The 18,268-nt window shown below is 35.9% G+C and overlaps 1 protein-coding gene across 2 annotated transcripts in view; it reads right to left on the bottom strand.

Moving 5' to 3' along the window:
- Positions 1-319: 319 nt before the first annotated feature.
- The window catches only part of SEC22A (SEC22 homolog A, vesicle trafficking protein), a 33,971-nt gene continuing 16,022 nt past the window's right edge, over positions 320-18,268 (bottom strand). For both annotated transcript variants that reach the window (XM_081138496.1, XM_081138495.1), the window contains exons 3-7: positions 16,573-16,736; positions 15,219-15,413; positions 9,633-9,748; positions 3,122-3,187; positions 320-1,398 (exon numbers count right to left, since the gene is read on the bottom strand). In XM_081138496.1, the coding sequence (XP_080994622.1) occupies positions 1,198-1,398; positions 3,122-3,187; positions 9,633-9,748; positions 15,219-15,413; positions 16,573-16,736 (742 nt within the window). In that variant the 3' untranslated portion in view covers positions 320-1,197. The remainder of the gene's footprint in view (positions 1,399-3,121; positions 3,188-9,632; positions 9,749-15,218; positions 15,414-16,572; positions 16,737-18,268) is intronic.

The following is an 18,268-nucleotide window of genomic DNA, read 5'->3' on the forward strand; positions in this document are numbered from 1 at the left end:
AAAGAATGAGCTGCTGGGAGAAAAGTCACCCTCTGGTCTCTGAGTGCAGTTCAGTGTTTCCCTAGTGCGGGGCCCTATCCCTGGGGCACAGGGGATGATTTCAGGTGGCACATACACTGAATTAAATAACACTGCATCACAGTGAGAATGTCGTTCCCTTTACAATTTTCTTTACCTTCCTGAGAATCCCACAGAGAGAGTCCCGTTGTGGTGCTGGGTAGCATCTCTCTCACTGCAACAAAGAAACAGCAGGCTTCTTGGATTCAGAGGCTTGCGGGCATTAGCATCTAGCTAGAATTTAGTTAACATTTTTTGTTTTAACTTTATTTCATAGTTACCTTTTATTTATGGGAAACTGATCCTGATTTTCCACTTGGAACAGCAATTGGTTTCCTTTTAAATTACTTAAAAATTTTAAAAATAAATATTAAGTAAATAATAGTATATGTAATACTCAAATGATTGAAGTCTGGAAAACAATGGCTATAGTCTAACAAATCATATTTTTTAAAAGTGATTTTTAAAGAAACTACCAACGGAGTCTAGAAAGGGAACCTATGTCACTGTACTTTCAATACTTGTGGCATTCCAGAGATGAGTTCGCCGCAGCCTCTCCTACATCAGGTGATTCCCAGAGTTGAAATTCAAGCAAAAACATAAAAGAAGAAAGAACCAATTCCAAACCATCCTGGACTTCATAACTCATGGTACCATAAATGTGCAAATAATCTTATATTTAGTAAGTCATTTGTTTGAAACATACCTTTTCAATTTACTGCGGCATCTTTTTATTTGGTCTATACTAACGCCTCACAAAGGCAAACCCAGTTTGGAGAGTTCCTGCTTGGTCCTCAGAAGAGCAATATATGTTCTAATTGAACTCTGCGGCAGGGATTCAGAACTGCTGGCCAAGTGTTCCAACGGTGGCAGACTGTTCTTCCTCCGATGCGGCCCTGCAGAGAGGTCTCCTCCTCCTCTGAACAATAATCTGGGCCAACATTCTTCTGAGAGGAGTTTGCCTCACGGGTACTGCATGCTCACAGGCATGCCATGCTGACTTAAACAAAAAGGACACATGGAGAGAAAGAAAGCAGAGCTTCTCTCTTGTGGTGAACAGGTTCTTCATCACAGTGGCAGTTAGGATATGCTCCTTCCTTTTCCCCCCAAAAGCCCAGGCAATACGTCTGAAGGATGGAGTCAGACATCATAATCAGGAGCCTTCCCCTGGGCTTGCCTTAGCCAGATCTGCAGTGTAACAAAGGCTCCCACAGTCACGTGAAAGAAAAGCTGCCAGAGGTTTCGAAGTTCATAGAGATACATGTTGCATAGACAGATTAAGCCAAAAGTCAAAAAAGATTTGACATTCCGCCAGCCAGTATAGTAGACAAGTAAATAACACTGTTCAAAATATAAAATGAAAGATGATTAGGGTTACAGGAAGAGAAATCGATGCTTCTACTAGAAAACTGTAACAGGACACAGAGTAAAATATGAGAGTGCAATTTCATCTACAGATAAAATAATGTAACATCAAGGCATTCGGCTATGAAAGGGAAACAGATTTTTCCTTTTATGTTTTTCATTTTTCAAGAGAAAAAGCATTTTGTATCATATTTTAAATGGAGGAATAATCAGAAGACTGCCTTGCAAACAGGCTGGACAAATTTCTCAAGGTGACAGGCAACTAAGAAGCATTCTCAGGGCCTTCGGGGGGTCTATCTTTCATTTTCAGCCCAGAAAAGTACAAAAAGCTCAAATAAGCCATTTAGCAAAATGGACTCTTATGTAACCTGAATCTGAAAATTACTGAAATCAACAATATTTACTGATCCCCCTTTCAGTGCAAGGAGTTAAGCTAGGAGGACCTGAGTGAACATTTGAGGGAGAAGTCATTCAAGGGATATTTACTGAGGGCCTGTTATAAGTCAGGCACTGTTTTTTAGCTTTAAGTAAACAAAGCCTTTTCTCTAGTTTACATTCTAGGGGAGAGAGAAAGATTATAAACATTATATATATAATATATATGTACATTATATATATAATATGAAATAGTTACATCTTGAAAAAGATAAAAGACAAAATTTAAAAAGGGGGACAGAAGGCAATGAGTGCCATTTTAGAAAATACAGAAAGTACTCCTCTCACCCTACCCCAAATCCTGGCATTCACTACTGTCTCCTGCTTCATTTTCCCTCCCATACTATTAACATACTTTTAAAATATGTTTATTTTGTTTGTCATCTATATTCTTCCAATAGAATCTAAGCTTCGTGAAAGGAGAGATTTTTTATTTTCTTTTTCACTCATTTATCTCCAGTGCCTAGAACAGTGCTTGGCATGTAAGTGCTCATTACAAGTTTGTTGAATGAATAAACTGTTTTCTAGAAGACATCTAAAATTCACAATCTGGTAAATATAGGAATTATATGTGATCACAAAGTCTTAAGAGAGAAGCAGAGGTCCCTTTGTGAAATTATATCCAGGCTCCAGTACAGGAAGGATATTAGGGTGTTTGCAACAATGCAGAATGTGGAAATATTCTGTTCAATGTGTTTAATTCTTAGGAAATTAGAACTCTGCCTACTTAAAAAGAAGATTGCTGTCTAAGAAAAATGAATTGGAAGCACTTACTTTACCTAAGTGATCTGTATTGTAGAAAAATAGTTGGGGGGGAAAAAACTTCTTCTTTTGAAATAGTTTTAGACTTAGAGAAAAGTTGCAAATATACTAGAGTTTCTGTATATCTTTCACCCTGCTTCCCCTAATGTTGTCCTCTTATATAACCATAGCATAATCATCAAACCAGGATATGAACATTGATACAATACTATTAACTAATCTATAGACTTTATTCAAATTTTGCTAGCTGTTCCACTAAGGCCATTTTTCTGGTCCAGAATTCAATCCCAGACTCCATATTTAGTTGTCATGTCAAGTTCACTGGGATCTATGTCCACTCAAAATGGACAGGTAGGTCACAAAGCTAACAGAGGGTCAAATTAAAAGGGAGGCAAAAAACTCAGACATTACTTTTAATTAAAGTACACAAGCAATTTTTAGAATTAATACCAAAAACAAACAATAATGGGAAAGTGTTTCTTAAAAATAGGAGAGAACTCACCTGGTAAAGGCAGGCTGCTGTTCCAAGGAAAAATGCAATGATGTAATTAAAATCCTCACCATCACTCTACAAAAACAAAATAAAAAATTACTTCTTTTCTGGTGGAAGCCTATTTTCAAACAAAATCCATCAGGATAGGATATGAAAACATTTATGCACAAATGGCCAAAATTTTCATGAAACGGTATATAAAAATTCTCCAGAGTCCCAAAAGGGAAAAAGAAAATCTATCATAAGATCCAAGGAGTGTGAGATAGAGGAAAACCACCAGTGTTCCTCCATGTTTTGGCCTGCCTGTCAGTTTCATTTTACCCAAGAGAAGATGAAAACCAATGGGAACAAGTTTCTATATAAAAGACTCTCTTTTCTCTACTGAAGAAACTATATAAAAATGTACAACACCCCAGCAGCCTATAAAGTTAGTCTTGCTCACTAGGGTCATTCCTTAACTCAAATAAATATTGACAAATTTTACTATCTAGTAAGCACATCGCTGAATTGTCCAATACAGAAATTTGACAAGATTAAAAAACAAAAACAAAAAAACATGGAAAGCTACTGCCCACTAGAGTGTGCTAAATCCCAATGAGAAAAACCAGTCATGCATGCTGTGCTAGAAAAATAGCTATCCAGAGGAAAATCAGATACATCATGTATAGAATATTTCTTTTAAAAGAAAACGAATAGAAACATGCAACAGCCCATTTTTTTCTGTTCCTTTTTGATGCCTCTTAAATATCTATATTTATTACTTCTTTCAATACTTTTATGAAGTAGAACACAAAGCCTAGGCAGGAGCATAAATTTTCCCCTTATTTTATCTTTTTATTTTTTAAAAATGTATCTTTATTGATTTCAGAGAGAGGAAAGGAGAGGGAGAGAGAGAGAGAAACATCAATGGTGAGAGAGTCATTGATTGGCTGCCTCCTGCACGCCCCCGACTGGGGATCGAGCCCGCAACCCAGGCATGTGCCCTGACCGGGAATCAAAAAACCCCTATCATCTGGATCCTAGGTTGACGCTAAACCGCTGAGCCATGCCCAGCTGGGCTCCCCTTATTTTAGAAAAAAATTTAATACAGTGAAAATTTCCACAAGACATGAGTGTCCCCCATGAATATGTCTTCATGAAATAATATAAAGAGAAAATTCCTTTTCTGCTGGCTATTAGGCAAAAGAACTGACTGTAGGCAGAAGGAGAGTGGCTTATACTACTGAGATGATCTTAAAATAGGAATTAATCTGTCTGGGATGCTTAGGGACAGTTCTACCTCAGAGGCAGGGAAGGTAAACATGAAACCTCTCCACTTTAATAATTCTAAAGCTTTAAATACAGGGTGGGGCAAAAGTAGGTTTACAGTTATGAGCACGTGAAACACAGTTTATTCTTGTATTGTTATTAATTATGGTATTATTTTCCATATGAACTGTAAACCTAATTTTGCCCCACCCTGTAAGTTCTGCTCAATTGTTTTTCTTAATCCCTTACTTTTTAAATGATCTTTTTTCTGATTATAAAAATTTATGTTCATTGTAGAAAATTTGGAAAGCAGATTGTTACAAAGAATAAACTCATATAGTCCCTAGTACCACAACTCTGGGAGAATTACTGCTAACCATTTTATGTATTTCCTTCCAATAATTTCTATACAAAAATATATGCACATTTTATAAAACTGGAATCATACTTTTATATACTGCTGTTTAGCACTTCACATATCATAAACATATAAACACTTTCTCAAGATATTCCTCAACCACATGATTCGTAATGATTATATAACCTTTCATTATATTATTGCATTAAACTGCACACATAGTGAGAATTCAACAAATGCATGCTAAATTGAGTTGAGCTTTGAAAAATCTTTATTTCTACTTGGTAAAGAGAAGACTGTCTATAAACATATTCTTCCATTCAATAAATATTCATTAAGCACTCATAGGCCAGAACTGTGTTACTAGACCTAGGAGAGAAAGTAATTAAGTCCATACCAACTCAAGAAACTCACTCTCTAGTCAAGGAGGCAGATAAATAAACTAACAATTCCCATCTCAAGTGATAACTGGTGGTATAGATATATGTATGTACAGGGTATTAAGGAAGCCTACTGGAGACCCACTTAATTCTGTCTGGAGAAAAAAGGGGCCGGGGAAGGTTTGCCAGAGGAAATAAAGCTTAGCCTAGGCCCTGAAGGATGAACTGGTAAACAAAGGAGACAATGTAGGAAGAGAATTCCAGGCACAGGGAGTAGCACATGAAGTCTCAAACATATGGAATAATTTTGGAATGAACTTTTATGATATCTACAATTTTACTTTCAAATGATTCACACACACTCCAAAAGGAAAGAGAGAATGGAAGGTAGGTAGGTATTCAGGTGAATATTAATTGTATTGTTTTTAAACCTCTTATAAGTTTGAATTTTTCAAAATAAAATGTTGTGTGTGGGGGGGGGAGGAATGCAAATGAAAAACTGCTATGCAGCCACTAAAAAGAACATAATAGATCTCTATAGATTGATATGAAATGATCTCCTACATATTATTAGGTGGAAAAAGATGCAAATTGGTATGAAGAATATACTGCCATTTATATAGAAGTAATTTTAAATTAATAATTATATAAGAAAATATATAAATACATGTGTATTGGCATATGGACATAATCTCTCTAGGATATACTAGTTGTTTACTCTAGGGAGAAGTGGGAAGAGAATTACTTATTGTAAAAATTACAGGCTTTGAAACTGATTGTGTGTACACCTTACTGCATGTACATTTTACTCTGTGTACGCATGTGTATGGATGTGTGTGGATGTACATGTATTAACCTTTGTTGAAGGCCATTACGAAAATATCTAAGGAGAAGGTGTAGAGTTAGAAGAGTACAAAGCTGAGGACAGAACACTGGAGAAGCCACTATTTAAAGGATGAGTGGTGAGAGTTTACCAAATAAACTGAGGGCTAAAAAGAGAAAGAAAAAAATACAATAGGAAAAAACTGTTTCATGGAAATTAAGGAATGAGAGAATGTCAAGAAAAATAACACATCAAACGATTAATAGTGCTTTATTTTATTAACTTCTAAGTTTTCTAAAATAAACATTATTTTTTAAATTAAACAAGTAATTTTGTGAAGGAAGATCTGAACAGTATGTGAGACAAGGCAGAGAGAGCACATAGGACAAGGCCTCAAGAGTGGCTGCGATATTTGCCAATCAGTAGGATATTGGTGAGCTCAATGGCAGGTGTTTGAAAGAACTATGAGGGCAGAAAAGAGATCGCAGGAGACTAAGAGAATAGAGCTAAGGGAGTGGGGACAACAAACACTGTCTACTCCTTTAAAAAATTAGAAGGGAACATACATCAAGAGGTTTTGTTTGTGTTTAAACACTGGCAGGCTACAACATGTTTAGGGCTGAGAGACAAGAGCCAGTAGAGAGGAAGCAGATGAAATGTAGGTGAGGACTAGCCAGAGGTTGGGGGAAGGTGGGGCAGAGGTTCAGAGAGGGAACAGAAGTGGAGGGTGGGACAGAGGAATGACAGCCCGGGTGGGGCAGGAAAGGAGGGGACAAAGGTAAGGAGTTCAAATAAAAATTTTAAAAATGTCACATTCACCTTTGGGGGATGCTACGGTACAAAAACACTGCTTTGAAAACGAATAAAGGGAAAAAATTTTTTCAAAGTGAAAATGAAGAGGTAAGGAAAGACTTCATATAGTAGCCACACAACCACGTAGTATATTAGGGTGATACTACTAAAAAGGTTGTAATAATTAGAAAATATTCACTTTTTAATCCTAAGTGAAAAGATACAGAATTATATAATAGATATGATTCATATATGTATAATACATATATGTTTGTGTGTATATATAGGGTGTCCCCCAAAAATGAATACACACTTTAACAGCTGATAACTCACTTAGTTTTCACTCCTTTTCAGGTTTAACTGATTTGAAATAATGGGTGAAGCCAGACTAAGCTTTGAACAAAGAAAATTTATCCTAAAGTGTCACTAGACTTTTTTTATGAGGATACATAAAAGATAAAGTTTACTGTACAAAACTGGCAACAGTCCATGAATTGAGGGCGCATAAATACCAAATACAGTGGTTCCTTGGTTTCCGAATGTAACCCGCTCCGGAAGAGCACTTGGGTTCTGAAACATTGGAAAACCGAGAGCTCCACAGCGGACAGCTGGGCCTCAGGGTCTTGCCCTCAGCGGAAGCCAAATGGCATGTTCCACTTCCCATGCATGTTCGAAAACCGAAGCATTTACTGCCGGGTTTCCAGCATTCGTAAACCAAAATGTTCGTCAAAGGAGGCATTCGAAAACCGAGGTACCACTGTAAAATGATTCTTGATGTTTCGAATCCACTGCTTCTCGTTATCAGCAGTGCCTGATAACAGCAGTGCCAGAACGGTCATCAGTTTGAAAACAGGCACTGACAAAACAATTATTCATTTCTGTAAATTCTTTTAAATTTTGAAAATGAACTGTATGCCAATAAACACTGATTTTATAATCATTCAAAGTGTGTATACGTATTTGGGACATCCTGTATATGTATATGTATATATAATATACAGAGAAAATTTGGGGATGATTTTATTTTCTCCTTTATACATTTCCCCCCAATTCTTTAACAATGAGCAGAGAAACAGGCAAAATGCTTTTATTTCTTTTGAAAGCAAGCAAGCATTGCATCTTAGCATACATATTATACCACTAAATAAATAAAAAACTTCCGATGACCTTTAAGAGGTATGTAATTTCTTTAAAATATGGGAAAAACAGAACTCAAGGAATAAAAGCAAGTTGATTACTTTCTGCTTGGTAGTAGTCTTTAGAAACAATTTGAGAATCAGAGAGCCTTAGAACGTTTGTTCTGAAGTGGTCATTTGTTCTGAAGTGGTCTTGAGCCTACGCAGTCTAAAACCTTCTTCTTGCAGAATAGGAAAGTAAGATCCAAGAAGATAAAGTAACCCATACAAAGTCACAGAGGTACAGTAGTTACTGGCAGATGGGACCCAGGTATCCTGTCTTCCAGGCCAGTGTTTCTACTGCTGTAGCAAAATACTCAATTTTTTTTCTAATGTAACACATGCAAATTACTTCTAGGTTGGCATCAGCCTAATTAATATCATTGTTTCAAGGTTGATCCTAAAGGAACACAGGTAATATAAACCCAATGTGATAAAAGCTTATTATGCATTCATGAGGTGCCAATTCACAAGAAACTTATTAACATCTTTAAACTCAGAACAAAGTTAGCAAATGAGTGAAAATAATCTAATTTACACATTACTGTGAACACCAAATCAAATTTACCAACTTAAAAGAAAAATGTACTCATCCTAAACTTCCCCAGTCTGAACTTAGATAGCAAAGAAAAAACTTCAGTGCTATGTATTTTAATAAATCCCGTTATCACCCTAAGAGGTGGTTATTAATCTAGAAGAAACAAACCTGTGCTGAATTTTCAAACAACATTAACAATATACATGAATGTTAATTCATGTGGGTTCTCAAATTTAAATGTGCCTCAGGCTCTAGAAGTAAGTTACACACTAGAAGATAAATGTGGCACTCATTTTTAGCATTCGAAAGAGTATTTAGAATTCATGGCCTTAAAGAAGTAAACTTTAATATTGGTACATTGCTCACACTCAGAAAATACACTACATATTGTCAGCTAGATGTAAACATACGATCCCCAACTAAATCCTTTGCCCTTAAATCAAGTATTAAAGACATGTTGAGGCCACTTAATCTGGTACTGCCTTCCTGCCTCCTCTAGCACCACCATCACCTAAATAACTTCACTACAGGTAACTTCAAAACAGATAAAGGTTTAAGTCCCATGTCCTGGAATTTGCACTCAAGTCTACAGAACAGATCACTTCAAAAAGATCTTTTACTGACAAAACATTACCTACCACAACTCCAGAGATTATTCCTAACACAAAATACAATGAACCAGAGAGAAAACAGAGTATGTCTTAAATTCAATGGCTTCGGTGAGAATAAAAAGGACCTTTTATCCCACACAAGTCATGGACAATGATAAAATAGACTCTAATGAGGAAAAGTTAAAGGTGGGAGACCCCAGGTCCCCGATTCTGTATGTATTTTCTTTCCAGGTGATTCAAGCTATAAAGGATGTACTTGTTGAAATTAATCTAGTTGGCACCCCTAGTCCTACCCTGCTTAATACTCTACATTCATCACAGCGCCTTCCACATTCTGGCATTTCATTTTCTCCTGTTTGTCTACTGTCCATTCCACCTTTTAGGACACAGAATCCTTAGAAGGCAGATCACTTTCAGCACTATATTCCCTCATTATTCTCTTAACAAGAGGAAGGGGAGGATAAGGCAGGTACAAAGAACACAAAACCTAAGCATATGTTGCAAGTCGTACTAATACTCAAATCAGTTCGAACCAATTCTGTAACAAGCGGAATCAACACACACAGTATCTGAAGTTGCAAAACTAGCACAGTACCTGCAGGAGACTTTCTATGGCGTGAAAGCCTCGGATTAAGTTCAGAGCTCCACATAAAAGACTAAGGATAAACGCCACAATCCCTGACAGAGTTGCTGGTTCCAGTCTCTGGTGGGCTGGAAAATAAAATGGTTAGAAATGAACATTAGTATCTCATGTCAATACCTAAACTTACGTAAAATGAAATTCATCACTCAATTAGATTAATCTTCATAAAATTATCTAATGCTATATCTTAGTAATTAAATATTTTCTTAAATGCAAAATGTCTTATCACATGACAGCTTCAGACCCTGAATGCAAGTTAAATTGACTTATTTTTCTCTACATTTTTAATGAAGACATCTCACTTGTATTTGGGACATATACTGCTAAGGAGTGCTCATATCTGGCAGTAAACCAAGTAGAAAAAACCTTACTGCCTAAATATGTCTACCACTTGCAAGCAGTTGCAAAGATTTACAAAGGTGACTTTGCTTGGAAATTCATTGCATAATTCCTACCTTTCCTGAAAATGCTTAGGGAACATTTTAAAGGACAAACATAGCTTGCTTTTAAGCAACGCTCTCCCCTATCTGGGTTTCAGGGCTATAAATACCAGAGGATATATATGAAAGCTCATATATATAGTTGACCCTTGAACACAGATTTTAACTGTGTGGGTCCACTTACACTTGAATTTTTTTCCAATAAATATGTACAGGACTTCAAATGTATTTTCTCTTCCTTATGATTTTCTCAATAATATTTTTTCTGTAATTTAGTTTATTGTAAGAATACAGTATATAGCCCTGGCCAGTGTTGCTAGGTGGTTAGAACATCAGCCTGTGAACCAAAGGTTGAAGGTGTTTGATTCCCAGTCAAGGGTACATACCTGGGTTGAGGGTTCAATCCCTGGCACTGGTTGAGGCGTGTGCAGGAGGCAACCAATCCATGTGTCTCTCTCACATCAATGTGGTTTTTTTTCTCTCTCTCTCCCCCTCCCTTCCATTCTTTCTAAAAATCAATGGAAAAAATATCCTCAAGTGAGGATTAACAAAATAATACTAATAAATAAAAAAGAATACAGTGTATAATACACATAACATACAAAATATGTGTTAATCAACTGTTATCGGTAAGGTTTCAGTAAACAGCAGACTATTAGTAGTTAAGTTTTAGGGAAGTCAAAAGTTATACACAGATTTTGACTGCACGGGGGTCAGCACCCCCTGTTGTTCAAGGGTTAACTGCAATCACCAATCTGAACTCAATAAAATGGAGTCTTATAGCTACGAAGTTCCTCGTCTCTGAAGGCCACTTGAAGATACAATTGATAGAACACCTGTTGAAGAAGTGACCAGTTTGCTCGGCCAACGTGGCTCAGCAGTTGAGCACTGACCTAAGATCCAGGAGGTCACGGTTCGGTTCCCAGTCAGGGCACATGCCCAGGTTGCCAGCTCAATCTCTAGTGGGGGGCGTGCAGGAGGCAGCCAATCAGTGACTCTCTCATCATTGATGTTTCTCTCTCCCTCTCCCTGCCTCTCTCTGAAATCGATAGACATATTTTTTAAAAAAAGGAAGTGACCAGTTTACCTTTGTAAACACATTTCCTTATCTGTCAGGGCTTCAGCAGTGTAAGACATTTAGTTATACAATAGTTTCCCTTCATAATCATTTTGCGCTTAACAGAATTAATAATAGAGTCTAAATAAAAACACAAAACTAAATACAAAATCATATAGACCTCAAAAAGGAGACAGATGGAAAGAGAAGACAACAGAAGTACATTTAGATCACTTTATTTAAATCACTGAAGTGTAAAAGCCCTAACAATGAAGTTAATAAGGTGGAATGTTGATATAAGGAAGGGCTTAAATCTTTGCCACTTATATTCAGCCATTTCAGCAGAAAAGCTTCCCTGAACAGCTCATAAAAACACAAAACCCACATATCACAAAAATTATTTAAGTTCAGCGGAAAACGTTAATATGGAATAACATTTTTTTCAATTTCTTCTGTACTCAAGCTTACTACTTGGTCTCTCAATCAATTTCCTTGAGATTTTGATATAAAAACAAAAAATGAAATGCCTCTGTAAAGTACTGATACCAAGTTTTATATCAGTAGAGGGAAAAAAATCTCACATTTAAAAACCTATCCAACTGGTCTACCAATTAGTCATGTTTTGCATCTCTCTTCCATTCCTCCCCATAGCCCCCCCTCAGTCATAAGGGACAGCTGGCCTCTAATAAAAAAGAAATCCTCAATATGGGCCTTGAGCATAAAACCACCTGACAACTGAACAGATTATATAAATCACACTTCTGAAGTATACAAAACAAGTTTAACTTGCAAAAACCCCAAATTATATTCTGAATATTTAAAAAAAACCTTAGCTTTTTATGGTAAGTAAGGTATGGCCATTCTTACATGGGAAAATATTACCATTTTAATGTGTTGATCAATATTGATTTAAGAAATAAATAATATGTCTATATAAATTAAATATTTATTAAGTTTCTAACACTTGCCTCTTGGCCTTGGAGCACTCTCTGTATAACGATAGTATACCATTTAAAAATTAATTATTTCAAAATGACCAGAAATATTTTTAAAGGCATGAAAGCAAATAACAAAACTCCTTTAACAAGGACAAGGCATCCATTATGCTGAAGGACAGGCTGGAGCTGTGCCAAATCACTGTGGGAATGAAATTCTCAAGCGGAGATTCCCTCCCATCCTACCCCCTTCCCAAGACTTGTGGGAATGGTTATCTAGAGAAAACTCAATCTGCATACAATATGAGGGTCATACTTTCTCAGTTTTCACAAACTGAATGAGTTATTTAATCACATTTAAATGTACAGTATTATGTTTTATATGCTTTTCCCCCCTCACTAAACAGATTTTTAGATCCACTGTTATTCACAAATGTTTACTGCACAGTTCTATTTGGCACTTGACAGTTACCATTAGGAATAGAGTGGATTTGGAACAATAACAAATGAAAGACAATGTAGAAGAAAAATTTGCTTAATCCAAAGCATTGTCACTTGGTCAGTTTATCTTTTATTGTTGCTAATAATTGTCTTCTGCTACAATGCCTTTTCTTTAATTAGTCTCCTTGGGCCCAAAAGTGGCATTTTCATGACAAAGTTAATTTTTTCTCAAAATGCACCAATGATTAATAAAGGGTTTACAAAAGTTCCTAAGAAGTAAGAGTAAGTCCCTGGGAACCAAAGAACTATTGGTTATAGTGAATTAATATATTTATTCAGCAAACACTTCTGGCACAATTCTGTATAAGATGCTGTGCTTTAGGAGGTATGAAAACAAATTACAGGAACTGCCCTCAAGGCACTTCCTGTGTTTAAAAGGGAAGTGGACAGATAGTTCACGAAAGTAATAAGCATTCTAAACTAAAAGATACAGACTTCTGAAGAGGAAAAATAACTAGGGGGGAGGTGGTGGCACAGGAGTGATAGAGAACTAGTGAAGATCTTTGAAGATGGATAAAGTTTAGACAGGTACAAATGAGGAGAACTGCATTCCATGCAGAGAAAAGAATATGAACATGGAGATGGAAATGAGAGAAGCAAATAGTAGCATCTACTACTGCTGCTGCTACTGCTGCTGCTGCTGCTGCTGCTGCTGCTGCTACTAACAGTGGCTGCTCTCAATGTGCCAGGCAAGGTGTCAGACATCAAGTGCTTCCATTTGGTTCTTTCTCTTTATAATTTCTTTATAATTTCTCTCTCTTTGTTTATATTGTCTATTTGATGCAACCTCATTGTCATACCTTCCTTACTTTTTGTTTTTCTAGGATATGTTTTTATTTCTTTTAGAGAGGAAGGGAAAAGGAGAGAGAGAAACATCGATGTGAGAGAGAAACATCAATTTGATTACCTCCCACCCCCATATGCACCCAGAATGGGGATCAAACCCACAACCTAGGTATGTGCCCTGACTAGGAATCAAACCGGCAGCCTTTCAGTGTACGTGACGATGTTCCAACCAACTGAGGCACACCAGCCAGGGCCCTTCCTTACTTTTAAAATCATGATTTCCGCCAGGCTGGGCGTGGCTCAGTGGTTGAGCATCGACCTAGGATCCAGGCAATCAGGGTTCAGTTCCCAGTCAGGGCACATGCCTGGGTTGCAAGCTCGATCAATGACTCTCTCATCATTGATGTTTCTGTCACTCTCTCTCTCTCTCTCTCCTTTCCTCTCCCTGAAATCAATAAAGATATATTTAAAAATAATAATAATAATAAAATCATGATTTCCTTTAGTTCTTTGAAAATAATTATAATGGCTACTTTGAAGTCTTTGTCTGTTAAATCTGACATCTGGTCACTGTCATAGGCAGCTTCTACTGCCTGCTTTCCCTCCCCAGTCTATATATTATACTTTTTCTCTGCATGTCGTATAATTTTTTGTTGGACATTTTAGAAAACATATTGTAACAACTTTGGGTACTCATCCACTTCCTCTCCTCCAGGGCTTGTTATTGTTATTTGCTTGTTTACTTGTTTCCCAACTGGCTAGATTATTTTTAGTAAAATCTATTTCCCCTTTTCTCCCATAATTTGTATTAACCAAATATGAAGTATTGTGTTCAGTCCTGAATGCCACATTTAAAGAATACTAACAAATAAAATATATACAAAGCTTCCAGTGTAGGGAGGGTTTCAAAATGTGACGGACAAAAAGGCTAAGGAAATTGAGGATATTTTATATGAAGTTGACCAGATTAATAGGATAGAACACAGAGTTACTGACTTCAAAGTTCTGAAGTGCTGTAGAGAAGGAGGTAGAAGTCACAGGGCTTAGACAAACAGATAAACATTATAGGAAACAGACTAGCTCAAATATAAGAAAGAATTTTTTAAACAAGCAATTCCAGCTATGCTACCTTACAAAATAATGAGGCTTCCATTTTTAAGCAGTAGTTTTCAAAATGTCACAACTATATTCCTTGTTTAGGAGGGGTGGTATGAGTAGATGATCACATTTTCTGTGTGACAGTCAAAAATCCCCTGGCCTTGAATACAGGCAGCCGTTTGATATAATGCAAAGTACTTCACATGCTTTTAAACATATATTACAAATAAACTACTATTCATTTCCAGAAACATGTGCTTACAAAGAAACCTTAAGTGTTTCCTTACCAAACAGTTCCTGAGATTGCTATTTAAAAGTATTTTCTTACTTAGTCACATGTCTAGTAGATTAATAAATAAACCACTGAGAAAGGATTATTTTGAACTTCTACATTCTCTCATGTACTTGCTTTAAAATACTAAAATAAACTCATTTTCAAGATTTCCTCTGTTGTTATACAGTATTTTTTTTAAAAATATGTCTTTATTGATTTCAGAGAGAGGAAGGGAGAAGGAGAGAGAGAGAGAGAAACATCAATAATGAGAGAGTCATTGATCGGATGCCTCCTGCACACGCCTCACTGGGGATCAAGCCCGCAACCCAGGCATGTGCCCTGACCGGGAATTGAATTGCCATCTCCTGGATCATAGGTCAGTGTTCCGCTGAGCCACGCTGGCCGGGCTACAATATTTTAAAAAAATAATTGAGATCCAGAACTCACCAGAAGAAATCTTACCAGCACCTTTACAGTCCACAGAAAATGCAGATGTGACTCCGTTGGCTGACCCCAATTCACACATGGAAATTTGATAAGGGGGTCTCAGCTTGATTTCTGTCTGCATGTCAGACAGATTTATCTTTGTTGAAAGAGACCTGGGATTATTATATCGCTGCTTGGTCCTCTGAATGAAGTTATCTATGTAAAATAAAAAATAAAGTTCCTTGCAGTCATTTATTAATTAAATGATTTAAGAGTGAGGTTTTGGATAATAAATTTTACAGATAAACTGTTTAATTTGTTATCCCAAACTGTTCAATTGTCATGGAGTATTCTAATATTATTTATGTTTAATGGCTAGTATATCATAAAGTTATTAGTTTCTCACTCTAGAAATTATGCTGTAGTAAATTAATAATTGCAAGTAAACTAATGATTTAATACTATGTGACTGAGAATATTTCTACTATAATGAATTACTTTGAACTTCTACAACAAAACAATAAAATAACAGCTTTAATCTTTAAATCAAAATCTTAATTTTTATATAGATTCATATCTCATAAAATAGTAAGTCTGTATTTATCAGCTGTAATTCCATAAGAACATACACTGTAAATTGCATATTCTTATAAACCTGTTTTCTTATTTATCGCTTACACCATTAAAATGCATATTGTAAAAAATAAATTTAATAAAATAAAAGACATTTCCTAAATATCTTCCAAGATATTTCCTAAATAATCTTATAATTTTATTTTAACATTTTATAACTCAGTTTTACTATTTTTTTCCCCTTGTATATCTAGAGGCGAGCAAACTAATATCCACAGGCAAATCTAGCCAGTTGACTGTTTTTGTAAATAAAGTTGTATTAGAATTTAACTACATTCATCCATTTCTATATTGCCTATGGCTGCTTTCCAACTATAATGGCAGTTCTTTAAGCACCATATAGTGCTTAAAGCCTAAAATAAGCACTATATGGTCCTTTGCAGCAAATGTTTGCCAACCTCTGTTCTATATTAAGCAGACTATAAAAGATTATGACATAAATACAAAATTCTAAATCTCTGGCTTATAAATTTCTCACTGAGAAACTATCCTCTGGGGTTAATTCTTTATGCCCATAATCAAAATCACCTCTACAGCTAAAACACAATTTTTTCTAATATGCCTAAACGACGACATTGCCATAATTTAGAGACCATTTGTCAAATTATTCTATCAAAAGCAAGGTAGCAGAATTTTCTGAATTTTCCCCTTCTCCACTCCCTCCCCCAGTGTTAGATTAAAAAATAGCTTATGGCTGGCTAGAGACAGGATAATGAAAAGGAAACAAAAATCAAGCCCTTACCAAACTCAATGAAACAGTATGGTCTGACAGCAGTGTTTGTCTTCGTCATGTTATAAGTAGTAATGAACTCCTTCTGAAGCTCATCCAGGAAAGAGAAGGCCAGAACATTTGGGTAATTTTCAGTGCACAGCATCATGTAGCTCACTCCCAGAGAGCTAATAAAACTACAGTGTAAAAAACATCGGTTTTATAATTTCAAAGTAAATTGAGGTAATCCATTGCTTCACAAGACTGGTTCTATTATACCATACACTGTGCTACAGTGGCAATGAAGATATTAACATTATGTATTCCAGCAAAAAAATTTTAAAGAAGCTAAAATAATACTATTTTCAGTTGTGGTTTAAAAATGGTAGACCAAAAAAAAGGGAATGTACCTACAGAGGAACACACAGTATAGTACTAACACTTCAGTTATTTATCACTTGGGGTAGAAAGCAGGGGGATAAAAAAACATACAAAGATGTAAGGGTTATAGATAGTTAAACATTTAACCCTTCTACCTAGTGGAACTTAGTCCTATTTGACCAAGAACTCTAGAGATTCTGATGAAAGTTATGGGCATTCTCCCCAGAAAGATGTTCAAACAATGAACTTGGCACACATTTTCAGAGCGGTTACTGACCTCCTGAAGTCATCTACTAAACCCAGAGTCAAATTCTCTGCTTCACATAGTAATGGATTATGAACCATAGGGGAAAGAGAGAGAAATTTATGAGTTCACAACAAATAAAAGGGTTCGGGGAAAAGGAGGACTCTTGCTTAGAGCAGAATGCTGAGTGCCAACCGGTAAATGTGGAGGTAGAATTAGGATTGGAAAAATCAACATTTTGCAACCAACATAGTAAAGACTGGACCAAGCAATATCAATGGATGCTAAATCTAGGTGAAAATTCTGGTGAGGAGCAGGAAATTTTGCATGGTTTTAAAATGTCTTCCTATGGATTGCTTATTGGTTGCAAAGGAAAAGTATTTATTATATAATAGAAACGATAACACCTTGACCAAGTATATTCTAACATGACTATGAGGGGCAGGTGGACTTCCTGCACCTCCAGAAGAGAGATTCTCAGAAAGACGTATCAGCTATGTAGTATTCTGGCCAAGAACGAATAATCTGAACCTAATCATGAAGGAACATCAGAATAATCAACATTCTATTTTTAAAATCTCAATGTTTATTTAAAAAATAAAGGCTGTGGAAATGTTTCTAACTAAAGGAGGCTAAAGAGACACAACTAAATGTAATACCTAATCTAGATCCTGTGCTATAAAGGACATTCCTGGGTCATTGACAAAAACAGAAAACAGGCAGATTAGAAAAAAGTATGGTATTGATATTAAATTTACCAGAGCTGCTAATAACAATGCTACAGTTAAGTAAGAGAATATCCCTAATTGTAGAAAATATACTTTGAAGTAGTTAGGAATAAAGGGCTATATCATTTGTAAGTTTCTCTCAAATGGTTCAGAAAAAAATAAATCCGATAAATAGGTAGAGAGGTAAAATCATAAAGCAAATACAGTAAGATGTTAACAAAAGGTAAACCTGAAAACAGGTATTATTTGTATTTTTCCTCTTTTTATAACTTTTCTGTAAGTCTGAAATTATTTCTAAATAACAAGTTAAAATTTCAAAACATAAAATACTTCAAGCACTGAAATATTTAACCATGTTCTACTGAAAAACCCCCCA

The sequence above is a fragment of the Miniopterus schreibersii genome, assembly GCF_964146895.1.
Source record: "Miniopterus schreibersii genome assembly, chromosome: 5".
Lineage (NCBI taxonomy): Eukaryota > Metazoa > Chordata > Mammalia > Chiroptera > Miniopteridae > Miniopterus > Miniopterus schreibersii.